Genomic DNA, 17,168 nt, shown 5'->3' with positions numbered 1-17,168 from the left:
CTTCTAAGAGAAATATTTAAGAGCAACAAATCTTCATAGGTTTGAAGACTTGATGGAGGAAGAAGGAATAGATTCTTGGTTGACACAAGAAGCTGAATTTGAATGAACCATGGACATTCAGGGAGACAGTTTCAATCCCAAGTAGGGAAGAATTTACCAACAACTCAATCTGACCACAGATGGGGCAGTCTGTTTTTCATCTTTGAAGTGGAAACACACATCTTTTATCTCCTCTGACTTTGAGGCCCTCTGATGAAAGTAAGACGTACACAGCCAAACATGTATCACAGGAATTTCCTAGAAGTCCAGTGGTTCAGATTCTGAACTTTCACTGCCGAGGGCCTGGTTCAATCCCTGGTTGGGGAGCTAAGATCCCACAAGCTATAAGCTGTGGCCAAAAATCGTGTATCACGAGTTATCATCAGGCTCAGTGTCTGTCATTTTCTCTGTGTCTCAGGTAGCTTGATTCTATCACCAGGGGAAGGATTCAAAGGTGATTCACTGATTTTTTTTCATTCATTTGCTCAACACATTTAACAGTCATTCTGTGGCCCAAGCTATAGTGTAGTGAAGAAAATGGATAAATAAACACAGCACAGTGTAAGAACTGCTACTAGAGCACATCTAAGCTGGCCTGAGATGGGTCAGGAAATGCTTCCTAGGGCAGAGGATATCCCAGCTAAGCATTGACAGAGAACTAATATTCACCTGGGAAAGAAGTGGGAAATGTCCTCCAGGCAGAAGAAACAGTGTGTTCAAAGGCTCAGTGGTGAGAAGAGCATGTGGCCCAACCAAGTAACAGAAAGATGTTCTTTTGGCTGAAGCATGAAGTTCATCATGGAGTGTGTCTCTCACCAGAGCCTTGAGAGATGGCTGATGCTTAGGAACACCTCCTGGGGGAGCTGAAGAGTCTGAATTGTTAATCTGAATACAATGAGGATTCTGAGGAGGGAACTAGCCTGATAAAATTTACATTGGAGGACTTTCCTGGTGGTCCAGTGGTTAAGATTCCACCTTACAATGCACGGGTCATGAGTTCAAGAACTAAGATCCCATATGCTGCAGGGCAACTAAGCCTGTGTGTGTCACTACTGAACCTGCACACCACTGATGTCCATGTGCCACAATGGAAAATCCTGTGTGCTGGAACTAAAACCCAACGCAGCCAAATAAACACATATATATTTTAATTTGCATTGGCATCCACATCTGTTGGCTCACGGCCATCTGGGAGGCCAAGTGATGAAATGGAAGGAATGCTGACTGGGACTCTAGTGGAGTGGTCAGCTTCTTACCTTTCAATCAGCCATGTAGTCTCTCGGATGGAGTTAAGTTTGGGCTGGACCAGTAGGTTTCAATCAACCCCTGGGGACATGGACAATGTCTGGAGACAGTTTTGGTGGATATACCTGGGAGAGGGCTGCTTCTGGCATCTAGAGGGTATAGGCCAGGGATGTTGCTAAACCTCCTATAATGCACAGGAGGGCCCCCCAGTGAAAGAAAGTGAAAGTGAAAGTTGCTCAGTCGTGACCGACTCTTTGCGACCCCATGGACTATACAGTCCACGGAATTCTCCAGTCCAGAACACTGGAGTGGGTAGCCATTCCCTTCTCCAGGGGATCTTTCCAACCCAGGGATCGAACCTAGGTCTCCGGCGTTGGAGGTGATTCTTTACCAGCTGAGCCACAAGGGAAGCCCAAGAATACTGGAGTGGGTAGCCTACGCCTTCTCCAGGGGTTCTTCCTGACCCAGGAATCGAGCCAGGGTCTCCTTCATTGCAGGCAGATTCTTTACCAACTGAGCTCCCCCAACACAGCCCCAAATGTGAGCAGTGTGGACCATGGCCAGCTGCACTGGTATCACCCGGGACTTTGTTAGAAATGTAGAATCACAGGCCCCAGACCTACTAAATCCAACCCTGCATTTGGATGAGCTGCCCAGATACTGTGAGTACACATGCAAATCTGAGAAGCACTTATTTAGTTGAGCCCTAGTGCCCACCCCCCTGGATGCCCTGGATGCCCTGGATGCCAAGGGTCTGGGAAAAGGTGGGGAAGGTGTAGCAGTCCCACATGTAGCTCTGCTGCTGATGGTGTTTATCCCCAGGCGTGTCTTCAGCGAACGGTGCAACTCCATGACACCTACGGCGTGCACTACACCTTCGGCTTGCCGGGTCTGCTCGGAGGGATCGTCAACATTGTGTTGATGGAGCTTCTCGAGGAAACCACTAAGCCCACGTGAGTCACTTGGCTCAGCCCCCATCACCCCATCCACCTCAGGAAGGAGTGTGCCCAGAGTCCTTGGCTGGGGGTGAGGGGCATACATTCAGGGCCAGGGAGTCAGAAGGCCTCAGGGAATATCTGTTGGCCAATTTATTCCAAAATTCTGCCCAGCCTCCACCTTGTATGGACTTATCACTTGCCCAGGTCACTTCTTTCTAAAGCAGTTAGCTTAAGTGAGAGGAAAAGCTAGTAGTCCTGGGGCCTCCCCAAATGTAGACAGAGGAGGCAGTCAGGCCCAAACCGAGTCCATTTTTCGGCCCCTGGTGGTTTAAGCGTTGGTGAAATAACCATGAGCTCTTGACCTGGGCCTGCTACCTAACCTCTCTGAGCCTCTGTCGCCCCACGACAAATGAAGATAATGACAGTACTTCCCCGCATAGGGGTGTTGGAAGCTAGGCACTGCGTGGTTAAGAGGATTTGATATGTGATATGTTCATGTAGGAAAATGCTGAATACTGCTCATCCCTGAGACCCAGAGAGGGAGAGGGTGTGGTTAATGTCTCAATTGTGAGGTGGGAATGTGAGTCCCTGGACCAGATTCAGGTCCCATGCCCCCCAGGCAATAGACAGCAATGATCAGAACTCTGACCATAGCTTTCTGAAAGTTGTTTATCTTCTTGTTCTCGCTTTCTGGTTTTGTTTTGTTTGTTTTTTTTGGAAGTTGTTTGTCTTCTGAATGTGGCTCACACATAATGAAAGAGTGACTTGGGCATGATACAGGAATAGATTTTTCCAGATGAACTCATATAGTGATAACAACAGTAAAATTACTGATGACAATCAGTACTACTTATTGACTGCTTTCTAAGTACTAGACATTAAGCTAAAATCATTAGGTGCATCATCTTATTTAATCCTCACAACTACCTGGTGAGGTGTCATTAGCTGTCCCTAAGAAATGATACTTTGGGGCAGTTAGCTGTCTGAAGTCACGTGGCTGGAAGCTGGCTGTAGAGGTGGTGAGCACCAGTGGTGGGTGATGAGAAATTGTGTTTGGAAGCATCTCAGAAATCATAGAGAGCTAGGTCCCTTAAAATTCCAACAACAGAGACAACCATAGCCCCAAATTATAGGAATCATCTATGAGCAAATGAGACCCACATCCTTGAGCTACTTAGGGATGAGGAGGATCCCATTTGGAGATGAGGAGAGGATGGTATATGTGAAGCAAGGCATCTCAGTAACGGACTCCAAAGATGTTCCTGCCGCTGTTTTAATAACTGTGTGACTGTCGGCAATCTCTTTCCTCTCTCCAGGGCCCTGAGTCCCCCTCTGTAAAATGACAGGTTGATCTAGCAGGGCCCTACATTCAGATGCCTACTGGGGCCAGACAGGTAAGGTTAAAAATGAGACCAGCAGGGGGAGGAAACCATGGGCATTTGTTCTTCAGTGCCAGGCAACTTAAACCATCCAGAGACTCGGGATCAGTATTGCCAGATCTAATGACTTTTTAAAAGAAGACAGAAATCCAGAGTTATGCACCTACTCCCCCAAGGATTGGCAAAAGATTCAAAATCATTAGAAACACGTGAGTGCTAAGTCACTTCAGTTGTGTCCAACTCTTTGCGACCCCATGGACTATATAGCCTGCCAGGCTCCTCTGTCCATGAAATTCTCCAGGCAAGGATACTGGAGTGGGTTGCCATTTCCTTCTCCAGGGGATCTTCCTGACCCAGGAATCCAACCTGGGTCTCCTGCATTGCAAGCAGATTCTTTACCATCTGAGCTACAGGGAAATGCCCCCATTAGAAACAATGTGTAGGCCAAATTCTGCTCGTGGGCAGCTGACCTGGAACTTCTGGATTACTTGCCCTCCCCTTCCCCGAATTCTGTGATTCTCTGGCTCTCCCAGAACAGTAGTTCTCAACAGCAACAGTATCTCCTGGGTCTTGTTAAAAATGCAAATCCTCCCCTACCCCAGAGCCACATAATTAGAAACCTGGCAGCGGGACCCAGCAGTCTGTTTTCTCAAGTCCTATAGGTGCTTCTCCTGCAAGTTGAAGTTTGAGCACTATTGGCCTGTAGCAAAAAATAGAAACAAAGCGAAACAAGCCACCAATCCGCTGCTAAAGGATTAACCACTGTCTGTCTGGTGAAACAAAGCCCTGACTTAGAGCATTTGCTGATTTCTCTGGTGCCAGTACTCTCACCGTGGCCGATTTCAAGCCACCAAAGTGACAGTCCCACACATGGAGTTGCGAGGAAATGAGAGCTGTCGTCCTGTGCATCCGCGTGAGCCTGACTCCAGCGCCCTCTGTGAGTCAGGTCTCATCAGGATGAGACAGCTGAGGACCAAGTATAGTCTTCCCTCCTCTGCAGGAACTTAGCAAAAGAAGGGCACAGTGACAGCAATGACCTCTCTCGGGTGGCTTCTGGTCTGCTGGAGGTAAAGGCACAGGCTTCGGGGACAAATAGAGCAAGGTCACACTTAACAGTTGTGTGACTTTGGGCATGGTATTCAAACTCTTTCTAAAGTCTCAGCTTTCTATCTGTAAAATAGGGTGATAAGATGCACGTCCCAGGGCTGCTGTGAAGATTCAGCAACATACGAGAAAGGGCTCAAGGCTTCCCTAGTGGCTCAGACAGTAAAAAATCTGCCTACAATGTAGAAGACTTGGGTTCAATCCCAGTGAATTGCCAGGAGGAAATGGCAACTCACTCCAGTATTCTTGTCTGGAGAGTTCCGTGGACAGAGGAGCCTGGTGGGCTACAGTCCATGGGGTCACAAAGAGTTGGACACCACTGAGCAACTGACACTTTCACTTTCTTACAAGAAAGGGCTCAGGACAGTGCTTGGCATGTAGTAAACACTCAACACACGGCCACTTTCTTTAGGATAGTTACTGATGCTGCTGCCTCCATAAGAAGGGCATCTGGACTTATTGGAAAGATGGCGAGAGGACTGAACTGGTTGTCAGAGCCCTTCCCAGGAAGTGTGGATCAACTGCTTTAGTAGCTCTGTGTCATCAGACATGTCATTCCAAAGAATGACTTTTCATTTATTCCACAAACAGTATTTGCCCATTTCCCTGTTCGGGTGAGTGAATGTAAATGAGTCAGATGCTGTGCTTGGAGCCTGGATGGAGCGTTTTTCACAAACTGTGGGATTTTAAGTGGCGTGAAGATACACGTAAAGAGCACCGGATCACACAGTGCAGGTGCCGTTTTGCAGTTCTCGTGAAATCTGTTGATTACATCAGGGAAAAGGCTCCCCTTAGGTCTGAGTGTCTCCACACTCTTCCCACCCTCGCTGACCTCCAACTTGAACAACAGCAGAGGAAACCTCAGTCTGAGATTTGCCCCGGCTGCTGCATCTAGAGCAGATTAAAGCAATATTTTTTTTTTCCACTCTCTCTTGGTTACCTCCTATTTCTCTTCCATTTAAGCTAGTGACACAAAGTTCCTTTTAATTAGATTTATTTAAATTTTTTTTTTAAGTTTACTTAAAGAAAAATATATGGGCTTCCCTGGTGGCTCAGATGGTAAAGCGTCTGCCTGCAACGCGGAAGACCTAAGTTCGATCCCTGGGTCGGGAAGATCCCCTGGAGAAGGAAGTGGCAACCCACTCCAGTACGCTTGCCTGGAAAATCCTATGGACAGAGGAGCCTGGTAGGCTATAGTCCATGGGGTTGCAAACAGTCGGACACGACTGAACGACTTCACTTTAAAGAAAAATATTAAAAACAAAATAGTATCCCTGGGACTTCCCTGGTAGTCCAGGGGTAAAGAATCAGCCTTCCAAGGCAGGAGATAAAATCCACATGCTGGGTGGTCACTAAGCCGGAGCGCCAAACTACTGAGTCTGTGCTCTAGAGCCCAGGAGCTACAACTGCTGAAGCCTTGCATTCTAGAGCCTGTGCTCGGCCACAAGAGAAGCCACTGCAATGAGAAGCCTGAATACTGCAACTAGAGAGTAGCCCCCGTTGGTCACAACTAGATAAAGCCCACACTCAGCAATGAAGACCCAGTGCAGCCATAAATAAATAAACAAATAAATAATAGTATCCCTGGAATGCAGATCTGGCCAAATCTGAGAAGGGAGCCCACCAATACTGAAATTTGGCCACTTTTGTGGGTAGACAGAACTGCCTGGTTTGAATCCCTAGAAACACCCATTCCAAGTCACACGGCAATGGGACCCTTGGTTCTCTTTCCTAACCTGCACCTCCCGTTTGTGAAAGAGGAACTTTCTCACAGGCCTGCTCTGAGGATCACCTAAAATCAGAAGGTAAACCGTAGAGGCTGAAGCCCTGGAACAAGGAGCCCACCCCGTGTGGGGAATGTTAACACAGCCGTTTCTACCTCATCCATTTCTACTCTCAGATGGCAGAGAGGGAATTTGGGTTGAAAATAGCAGATTTGGGTTTAGCCTTTATTCTAGGTGCAGTGCAGGAGACCCTGGTTCGATTCCTGGGTCAGGAAGATCACCCAGAGAAAGGAATGGCTACTCACTCCAGTATTCTGGCCTGAAGAATTCCATGGACTACTCCATGGGGTCGCAAAGAGTCGACACGACTGAGTGACTTTCGCGTTTCACTTTTATTCTACCACTTACTACTTTTTTAAGAAACTTTTTTCTTGTAATACAAAATCTACTTCCAGAATAGTCAAGTATCATAAGGGTTGGCTTCCCTGATGGTCCAGTGGTAAAGAATCCACCTGCCAATGCAGGAAACACAGGCTCCATCCCTGGTCCGGGAAGATCCCACATGGCACAGAACGACTAAGCCTGTTCTCCACGGCTATTAAGCCAGTGCTCTGAAGCCTGTGCTCCACAAAAAGAGAAGCCACTGCTATGAGAAGCCCACGGTTTCATACGGCAACCGAAGAGTAGCCTCCACTCGCTACAACTAGAGAAAAGCCCACGTAGCACCAAAGCCCCAGCACAGCCAAAATAAATAAACAAAAATTTTTAAAAATATGTCATAGGAAAAAAAAAATATGTCATAGGAGTACCACTCGATGACTTCTGACACGCCCGATAACCAGCACACAGAACTCTGTGTCCTGTCTCAGGGCAACCATTAACCTGACTTCTAAGAGCAGCAAGCAGTCTTGCCTGTTTTTGTCCATTTAAAGGACAAATCATACAGGAGGTCTGCTCTTGTGTTCTTCTTGGCTTCTTGGCTACTCAACTTTGAAGTTGTGAGGTTCATCCATGTCGCTGAGCACCTCTGTAGATTGTTCATTTTCATTGGAATATAGCATTGATTTGTGCTTGGGCTTAATTGACAAAGGCAACTGAACGATGACAGGGAGAGTTTCAACATCATTGAACGGAAACGTCAATGTTCCGATCGCCCTGGAAATGAGACATACCACCATGGGACACGTGAAAGCTTACACGTGCAGGGGCCAGGCAGTAGAGAGAGAAGGAGCAGAGACTATGTCTTTAGGACTAGAGCGGCAGGGGAGGGACATAGGGATGTCCCCTATAGGCTGAAAGTGAAAACACAAATGTTAGAACTTGCAGCTGGGGGCTTGTGATGAAAGTTGACTATGAGAGATGGAGGTAAACAATGTGGACACTTAGTTTGGCCCTGCAATAAATGAGTGGCAAATACAAAATTTAAGAAAACGTAGAACTGAGTTCCATTATATGAACACAGCACAATTTATCCATTATCGATGAGCATTTGGGTAGTTTCTAGTTTGGAGCTAGAATTGTTGTTATGAATGTTCTAGCACTTTTTTTTGAACCTACAAATGCACTTCTGTTGAGTATATGCCTAGAAGTTGAGCTGTTGGATGATACAGTTTTCATACAATCTGCTTCAGTGGATACTTCCAGTTTTCTATTGTGGTTTATACAGTGGAAGTGGAGAGCTTCCTTTACCTAATATATAATTTATTTATTCATTTATTTTTTCCTAATATATAATTTAGACGTCAAACGTACTGTTTAATTTTCATTTCCTTGATGACTACTCAAGCGTAGGACTTTTTTGGACATTTGAATGCCTCCTCTTTTGAAATGTCTGTTCACTTTCTTTTGCCTATTTTTCTGTCGTATGTTCTGACTTTTTCTTATTAATTTCTAGGAATTCTTTAAATATTCTGGATATAGGTCTTTTGTCAGATATATGTACTGTAAGATATATGTACTTCTCCAATTTTGTGGGTTATTTTTCACTTTCTTAATGACGTCTTTTGATGAGCAGACGTTCTTTATTTTATGTATCAATGTATTTATTTATCAATGTATTATCAATGTATTTATTCAATGTATCATTGTTCCCTCTATGTTGAGTTCTTATGTGTCCTGTTTAAGAAATTTTTGCCTACTACAGGGTCACATAGATGTCCTCCAAGGGCTGCTTAATAGTTTATTTATTTATTATTAATTAATTTATTTTAATTGGAGGCTAATTACCTTACAGTACTGCAGTGGTTTTTGCCATACATCGACATGAATCAGCCATGGGTGTACATGTATCCCACCATCCCGAACCCACCTCCTATCTCCCTCCCCACCCCACCGCTTAATAGTTTAAAGTGACGCCTCAGGGTTGCTTTGGAGGAGAGAAGACAGGGAAGTATGTTCAAGGTGGGTGGGCAGGGGAGATGGGTCTGCTGGCCAAGTTGTACCCTATCTTGCCCTTATAGACATAAAACCTTTCTTTTTCTTGCCCTGATAGACATAAAACCTTTATCTTTAATTGCCTAATGAGGAAACTCAGGACTCCAAGGTTAAGTGCCTAAGGTCACACAGCTAGTGACAGAGCTGGGACTTGAACTTGGGTTTTCTGACTTCTGGTCTAGTTCATTATCCATAAACTAGAGCCCAAGAGGATCTTGAAATCCCTTCTTCCCCTTCTACGTGTCTGAGCAGCTTTGCAGGAGAATGATGGGAAGGTGCTGCCTGGGGAGGGGACGTTTGTTCTCCTGGTGGCCCTTCCTGACAGCGTCACTACTGATGCACGTAGTCCTTTTGGTCCCCAGTGACCTCTGTAGCCTGATGCCCAAATGTGACCACCTCTGCTTTGTCATTTCTAGGCTCGACTACCAGGGACTCATCAACCTCGGGGCGCTGGGCTTCACCATCGTCATGAGTGTGATCTCTGGTCTCTTGACAGGTCAGTGTGAGACCACCCTTCTTCCACCATTGTCCAGGGCACAGGGTCTGGGCCGAGATTGCACCTGCCCCGTGGTTGGACATTATGTGCCCATCTCCTTCCCCATGAACCCACCCCGCTCAGCTCCAGCCAAATGGGGTGAAGGGCTCAGATCTTGATTTAAAAAAACAAATGAACACAGAATCACAAAATTTCAGAATTGGGAAGGCCCTCAGAGGTGACCTGGACACTGTAGCCTCTTGAGCCCAGGACTGGTGATTTCACTGAATTTTGTACCAAAGACTAAGGAAACCCTGATGCTTACAGTACTTACCTTTTATTCCCTGATCACACCTACACTGCTATTTTGTTCAGCAAATAAACCAGGTACTAGGGACACAGCAGTGAACAAACTAAATTCCCTGGTCACACTGAGTTGATATTCTAGGTGGGGAGGGAGCTTTCACCATAAACAGAAAAATATATGGTACATCAGATGGTGATAAGCACTATGAAGATAAATAAATCAGGGTAGGGAAATGCAGAGTCACGGTGAGGGTGGGGTGCTCTTTAGGAAGGGTGCTAAGGAAGGCCTAACTAAGAAGTTGACCTTTAAGCAAGGACTTGACTGCAAAGAAGGAGGGAGACATACCGTGTATTTATTTGGGAGAAGAACTTTCCATGAAAAGGAACAGCAAGGCCAGAGGCACTGAGGCAGGAGCATCCTTTGCCTGTTCGGGGAATAGCAAGGATGTCAGTGTAGCTGATGTGGCTGGAGAGATGGGAGAGGGGAAGGGGTTGGAGACAGAGTGGTAGCAAGGAGCCAGATCATTCTGAAGATGGGAGGCCATTAGAGATCTGTAGGCAGAGGACTGAAGTATGTTTTTACTTCTGCAATGTGACAGAAGAGCAGAGAATCTTGTGAGTGTGAGTGGGAAAGTCGCTCAGTCATGTCCAAATCTTTGCAACCCCGTGGACTATAGCCCACCAGGCTCCTCTGTCCATGGAATTCTCCAGGCAAGAACACTGGAGTGGGTTGCCATTCCCTTCTCCAGGGGATCTTCCTGACCTAGGGATTGAACCCGGGTCTCCCACATTCCAGGCAGGTTCTTTATCATCTGAGCCACCAGGGAAGCCCCCAAAACACCGGTGGCATGTGGGATCTAGTTCCCTGACCAGGGATCAAACTGGAAGTGCAGAGTCTTAGCCACTGGACCACCAGGGAACTCCCAAAAGAATCTTAGGGAGACATCAATTTGCCTGTCTTACTTATACATAAGAGGAAAACATGCATTCTGCCCAGAATTGTTCACTGTTACTCTACAGGTAAATACCTTTTATTGGTTAGACTCTCACATATTGTGTCTCTAAGCAGGGAGTGAATGCCAAATCAGAGACAAAATGGCCAAAGCAGACACTAAAGAATGGTGTGACCTTGGGTGAATGGTATGACCATGTCACTTCACTCTTTCTGGGCATTGGCTGGCTTTCTGTAAAGAGGATGGATTATAGTAACTAATCACTTGGCATCCTTTCAGCTCTAAAACATGTGTGATAGTACTTTTTTGGGCCGCATGACATGGTTGGATGGCATCACCGACTCAATGGACATGAGTTTGGGCAAACTTCGGGAAATAGTGAAGGAGAGGAAAGCCTGGCATACTGCAGTCCGTGGGGTCACAAACAGTCAGACACAACTTAGTGACTGAACAACAATGGCATGGGGAAGCTTAGTTCCCTGACCAGGGATTGAAGCCACATCCCGTGCGTTGGAAGCACAGAGTCTTAACCATTGGACTACCAGGAAAGTCCCGAAAGTACTTTCTGGAGTTTTCGAGAATGAGATTGGCTAGAATTGCTTTAATGTACCAGTGGGCCTCAGCTTTCAACAGAGTCTGAGATGACTGATTAAATGCAGATGAGAACAAGGCCTCCTGCCGTAAGTTTACATTCTATTGGTGGTTGGACCGCAGTCCAACCCTAAAGAGAGTTGCCAGATTTAACAAGTGAAAACACAAGGCACCCAACTCAGAATTCGGAATTAACTGAGCATCCTGCATTGTATTTGGCAGCCTTACACCTGGGCTCTCATGCCATTTACCACTGTCGCCAGTGTAGACAAAATGACACTGAGTTGTGCTGTCTTGTAAAGCAGCTGGGAAGGCTTCCCATGCCTCACTGAGATCAAGAAAGAGCATAGAGACACTCCTTTTATCCCTTTAAGAGTTAAGAACAATGAGCTTTCATCTTTACGTGTTGCTTTCTACTTGAGGAAACTGGTGATTAAAAAGTACTTGGACGGGATTTCCCTGGTGGTCCAGTGGTTAGGACTCCACACTTCCACTTCAGCATCACAGGTTCAGTCCCTGGTCGGGGAATTAAGATCCTGCTTGCCACTTGGCCAAAAACAGAAAAAGAAACACAGCCTTCCATGTGCTGTGCACCACAGAGACCTTCCCTAATATCTTCCCAAATTAAAAAAAAAATTTACTTGGACAATGTAAGGGGAAAGAGGCCTCCAGGAAGCCAAAGATGACACCAAATTGACCCCCTAAAATCAAGCATTTTTACCCATGAAGAGACCCCTTTCTGTGAAGCCCTCCTATAGGCACTTAGGTAAGAAACAATCTTGGTGACTTCCCTGGTGGTCCAACGGTTAAGACTCTGTGCCCCCACTCCAGGGGGGCACAGGTTCCATCCCTGGTCAGGGAAGTAGGATCTCACATGCTGTGTGGTACAACCAAAAGAGAGAGAGAGAGAGAAAATAAAAAGAAACAATTTTATCAAGCATGGTTAAGGGTTTTCCCAGTTCAGGCAGATTAAAAATAGCAGATTAGAGGTAGATTTCCAGAGGTAAGACACACTGGTAGAAGTCAGCAGTGAAAGCAAAGAGCCTAACAGGAGAAAATAAATTCTTAAAACCAGACACAAGAACATGAGAAGCTTGGGCTGCCAGAGAACAGGCCAGTAACTTTCAGCAGCTGTGGCCCTTCTCCACGTTATACAGCACCTTTGATAAATGGATATTCCTATCAACAGCTCTAATTTTTTTTTAAAGTCTAAATGTGTTCAGTGTTGTCTCACAAGGCAAGAAAATATATTTTAGATGGATTTTCATCAGTGATGAGTAAGCCTCAACTATCTGAAAAATATATGTAGGCAACAGAGGTTCATTTATGAGTAATTCTAGCTAAATGAGGTGTGTCGATTACACTCGCCATGCCAATATCAGTTAAAGGCACATACTGTGAGAGCCAAGTGTGAATGAGCACACGCCTACTCTTGTTAATCTTACTATTTAATACATTGGGATGGATCATCATCAAAAACACACAGATAAGTCTATCAGTGGCATTTCCGTGCTTCACATGAAAGGTAAGCACGATTTTTTAATTGGAAATTCCACTTTGAGCAACTGGGGCAATGCATAGGGCCCTAGCTCTCTGGGCAGAGGTGGGATGGCTGACAAGAACAAGCACAGAAGCACATGTTATTACCTGCTTTCCTAACCAGTGGAATCTGGAGCTGAGGTCACTGGGACTTTATTAGAACTGGGGAGGATGAACCTGCAAGGGTGGCTGTTTGAGTCGCTCTCCATGGTAGCTCTTGTGTTTAAATGAATCAGCCTTTAAGTGGGGCTTTGTCCAACAGGCTCCTTCTTCTGTCTTGGGAAGCGTGTTAGATCCATGACTATCATATACCTCTCAGTGTAATCTAATCCTTTGGATATAATTGTTCTTACCAGTTCCTTTTAAAAGATCTCTGTAGAATTAATTAAACAGGTCTGGGAAGGACAGTGCTTCTGTGTGTCTATCTCCCGGTTGTGCAAGATAAAAGGATTTCTGTTGAGTTATCATTGGTGAGATATGATAGTCTGATTAACTTTGAGATAAATGCAATCCTGTAAATGTGTAACATTTATTTATGAACTTAAACAGGCTTGCTCTTAAACCTCAACATATGGAAATCAACTCACAAGAGTCACTATTTTGACGACCAATCTTTCTGGAAGGTAAGATTTTTAACCTATTAATGTCATAGGTTTGGAGTGAATGGACTTAAAAAGATACCTGGGGTATGTATGTTAACTTGGTGTTTATGGAGAGTAAAGTAAAAATGAAGTAAGGAGCACTGGAGGAAAAGCAAATCCATGATGTGTGTGTGTGTGTGTGTGTGTGTGTGTGTGTTGGTCGGGGGTGGGGAGGTAGTAGATGTTCCCATTTCCCTGATGCTTCAAAATCACTGAGGGTCAGGGATGTGAGAACTGACACTGGCCCCGTCTCCTCCCCATCTGGAGTCACTGAAGTGGGCTAATAGTTCAACATGAAGGTGATAGAATCCTGCAGTGCAAAAGCCAAAAGGCCAACAGGGGCCAGCAAGTCCCGTCCCCGCATTTGCTAGACTTCTGAGTGGAGTCATGACTGTCTAAGTTCTGAGAGGAAGAGCGGGATAAATTACAGCTAGCGGACACGAGAAAACGTGCAGTATAGGGACCTGGGGTCAGTGAGTCAAGAGATATAAAACTCAAATAACTCAGCGGCCACTGACAGTCTAGGTGACATTGTAGGGTTTGTTGTCATGACTGGGCTAGGGAGAAGGTCGGGGCTCATTCCCTGAGACCCCACTGCCTTCCTCCCTTTGACCTGCACTCGCAGTTCACAAAGTACTCTGGTGTGTGTTAGGTAATCTTCCAACTGATGCTGAGGTTGGCTAGGCAAGCAGGGACCCATATGGCCAAGTTATAAATGGGAAGCAGGGGCCAACAGAGGGCAGATTAATGCACAACTGATGCCTTTGTGAATGAAAGTGGGCCTTCTGAGTCCCAGGCCAATCCTTTCTCCACCTAGCAGGCCCAGACACTGACCACCAGGGGGACACAGAACCAGCCTTATTACGGACCTTGGTATTCAGGTCTGTAGGGGCAAAACGGAGAGAACCTACCACCTCCTCTCCTTTTCCTTTATCTCTGTGCTCCTCTTCCTCTTGAAACAGCTTTCTGGAGGTATACTTGACAAATAAATGCACACATTATTAAGTATATAATTTGGTATCTTTAAACATATTTATATACCCCTGAAACCATGACCACATCAAGGTAGAACATATGTATCGGTACTCCCCTGGTGATTCAGTTGTTAAGAATCTACCTTTCAATGCAGCGCGTGCTGGTTCACTCATTGGTCAGGGAACTAAGATCCCACATGTCCCGGGGCAACTAAGCCCATGTGCTGCAACTACTGAGCCCTCCTGCCACAACCACAGTGGAATGTGTTAAGTCTCACAGCTATCGCTTATTGCAAGCCTACTGTTTCTGAGTCCGTGCTGGATGCTTTTCAACAATATCCGACTTTAAGTTCAGTTCAGTCGCTCAGTCGTGTCCAACTCTTTGCGAACCCATGAATTGCAGCACGCCAGGCCTCCCTGTCCATAACCAACTCCCGGAGTTTACTCAAGCTGACTTTATCCTCACAAAAACCCTGCATAAGAATAAGTCTCCCCATCTAAAGAAGAGTCACTCATCCAAAATGACAGAGCTAGTAAATGGTACAGGAGGAAGCTGAATCGCTGTCTGTCTGGCTTCAGAGACACATATGTGTATGTGTGTATGTGTTATGGTCAGCTACTAGAGAATGGCTATTTTCCCCCAAATCTTTTTTTTTTTTCGTTTTTTTTTTTACAGCTGAGTAGAACCATTTTTTCAGCAGGGTAATGCTTTACAGCTTGCATTTGAAATGCAAGAATATAAACTTCCCAAGCTGATAAATCCAGGAATGATTTTTTTTTTGTAAAACCATCCAAAAGGACATCGTAAACATTATGAAATGCCCTTATTGTATGTCATAGAAGCAGACTACTAGAGGTTACTAGACATTCCATCACTGATTGCGCAGACCATGCTCAGCACTTCCTAGGGTGGGACACTCACCAACCCCAAGGATACCCATCTCATCCCTGGATGACAGATGACACTATTGGGTTGGCCAATTAAGTTCATTCAGGTTTTTCCATAAGATGTTATGGAAAGAACTACTTCAAATGGTAATGAGTCATTCACTGGAGTTATACAAACAAAAGCCAGGTGACCATGAATGATCCATGTAAAGAGCTGTATGAAATGAGATTTACCTAAGAGGTCTTCCAATTCAGATTTTTTGAAAGAACTTTGTGATAAAGGTTCTTTATTTGTGATAAGGCCTTTGTGACTAAGTAACATTTTGGGCAACATAAGTTTCAAAAGATCAAATCAGAATCAATATGTGTGCAATATTGAGTGTGTAAGGGTTCATCTATAGTAAAAAAAGTTTGCTTTCCTTTTACAGTTTCCACGTTTGGCTGTTGGATATTAAGGGAAAGCATCCAAGAGAAACAAGGCCTGTTTGAAAACAAGACAACTTTTCACCATTGCCCATTTGTGTGTGTGTGTGTGTGTGCAACAACCACTTGTTATAGGCAAAGTCTCCTTATGTACAATGAGACAGGTCAGATAGATTTGATACTAAAAATAAAAGACTAAAAACTTAATAATCTTATAAAGATTTTAAATAATTATGTTTAGTTTCATGAAAGATGATGCTCTCAATACTGTCTTGGGTACAGACACATGGTGGTGGTGGTTTAGTTGCTAAGTCATGTCCGACTCCTGCGATCCCACGGACTGTAGCCTGTCAGGCTCATCTATCCATGGGATTCTCCAGGCGACAACACGGGAGTGAGTTGCCACTTCTTTCTCCAGAGGATCTTCCCGACCCAGGAATCGAACCCAGTTCTCCTACATTGCAGGCAGATTCTTTACTGATTAAACTATGAGGGAAGACATTAAGGTTTTGGTTCAATTTTATTGACAACTCCTAGATTCTTTCTTGTGCTTAATAAAGTATTAAGCTACACCACTAACTCACCTATATCAGCAGAGCAGCTGATATAAAACAGGGGAAAACTGAAGACTCAGATTTAATCCTTGCTGACATTATGCTTTTTATTCCAGTGGTTTTACAAGGAGTTCTTATTCCCTGAGCACATCCTGAATTTAACTGTAGGGAAAACATCTGTGATCCAACGTGGAGACAGACTGCCTCAAGATTTAAAAACTAGTCCTATGACCCTGAGGATATTTAAATCACCATGGTCTGGGTTCCCTTATCTGTAAAAAGAGAAGGTAAACTTCAATCCCCAAGATCTCCTCCAATTCTCATACCTGTGGATCTAAAAAACAGTGATTTGATGGTGAAATGACAGTGATACAGTCATTTCCCTGAGTAGCCGATGACCAGGCAACATTCAAAACATACACAGTAGGGACTTCCCTGGCGGTCCAGTGGTTAAGACTCGGTGCTTCCAATGCAGGGGGGTGCAGGTTTGATCCCCGTTCAGGGAACTAAGATCCCACATGCCACACAGTGTAACCAAAAACTAAAATTTAAAAACAAACAAAATAAAACATACACACTGGGAGAAAACTGTGGCTGACATAGAAAGGGTACCACAATCTAAATCATCTGAGAGGTATTTGGTGGTTAACGAATAGCTAATTGTTGCAAGCTTTATTAATATGACAATATTTCAAGCTTTAGTTCTGAAGAACATGTACCCACATTGTTAGCTAGCTCATCAAAGTAAAAAAATTCCCATTATGTCAAAGTGGGGAGCCTGGAGGATAAAAGAATTCCAAAAAGGAATAGACTAAGAGTTCCCAGTAGCTGAACACTTGTCATTATAACTGACCTCACTTGGTCTATTTTGAGCTTAGTGGTTCAGTAGAGATACAACAAAATGGAATTCAATTTATTATCAAACCAACAAGAGAGTCAGTCACCGGAGTAAAGACCAAGTC

At 44.8% G+C, this 17,168-nt stretch overlaps 1 protein-coding gene across 1 annotated transcript in view; it reads left to right on the top strand.

Annotated features, from left to right (window-relative positions):
- RHCE (Rh blood group CcEe antigens) overlaps positions 1–15,768 on the top strand; it is a 39,107-nt gene extending 23,339 nt beyond the window's left edge. The window contains exons 7-10 of the mRNA XM_043445410.1: positions 2,107–2,237; positions 9,279–9,358; positions 13,276–13,349; positions 15,658–15,768. Coding sequence (XP_043301345.1) covers positions 2,107–2,237; positions 9,279–9,358; positions 13,276–13,349; positions 15,658–15,684 — 312 coding nt within the window. The 3' untranslated portion in view covers positions 15,685–15,768. The remainder of the gene's footprint in view (positions 1–2,106; positions 2,238–9,278; positions 9,359–13,275; positions 13,350–15,657) is intronic.
- The last annotated feature ends 1,400 nt before the right edge of the window (positions 15,769–17,168 follow it).

Source organism: Cervus canadensis, chromosome 24 (genome assembly GCF_019320065.1).
Source record: "Cervus canadensis isolate Bull #8, Minnesota chromosome 24, ASM1932006v1, whole genome shotgun sequence".
In the NCBI taxonomy this organism is placed as follows: Eukaryota; Metazoa; Chordata; class Mammalia; order Artiodactyla; family Cervidae; genus Cervus; species Cervus canadensis.
The sequence above is the reverse complement of the archived record's forward strand: the minus strand, read 5'-3'. Positions and strand labels throughout refer to the sequence as shown.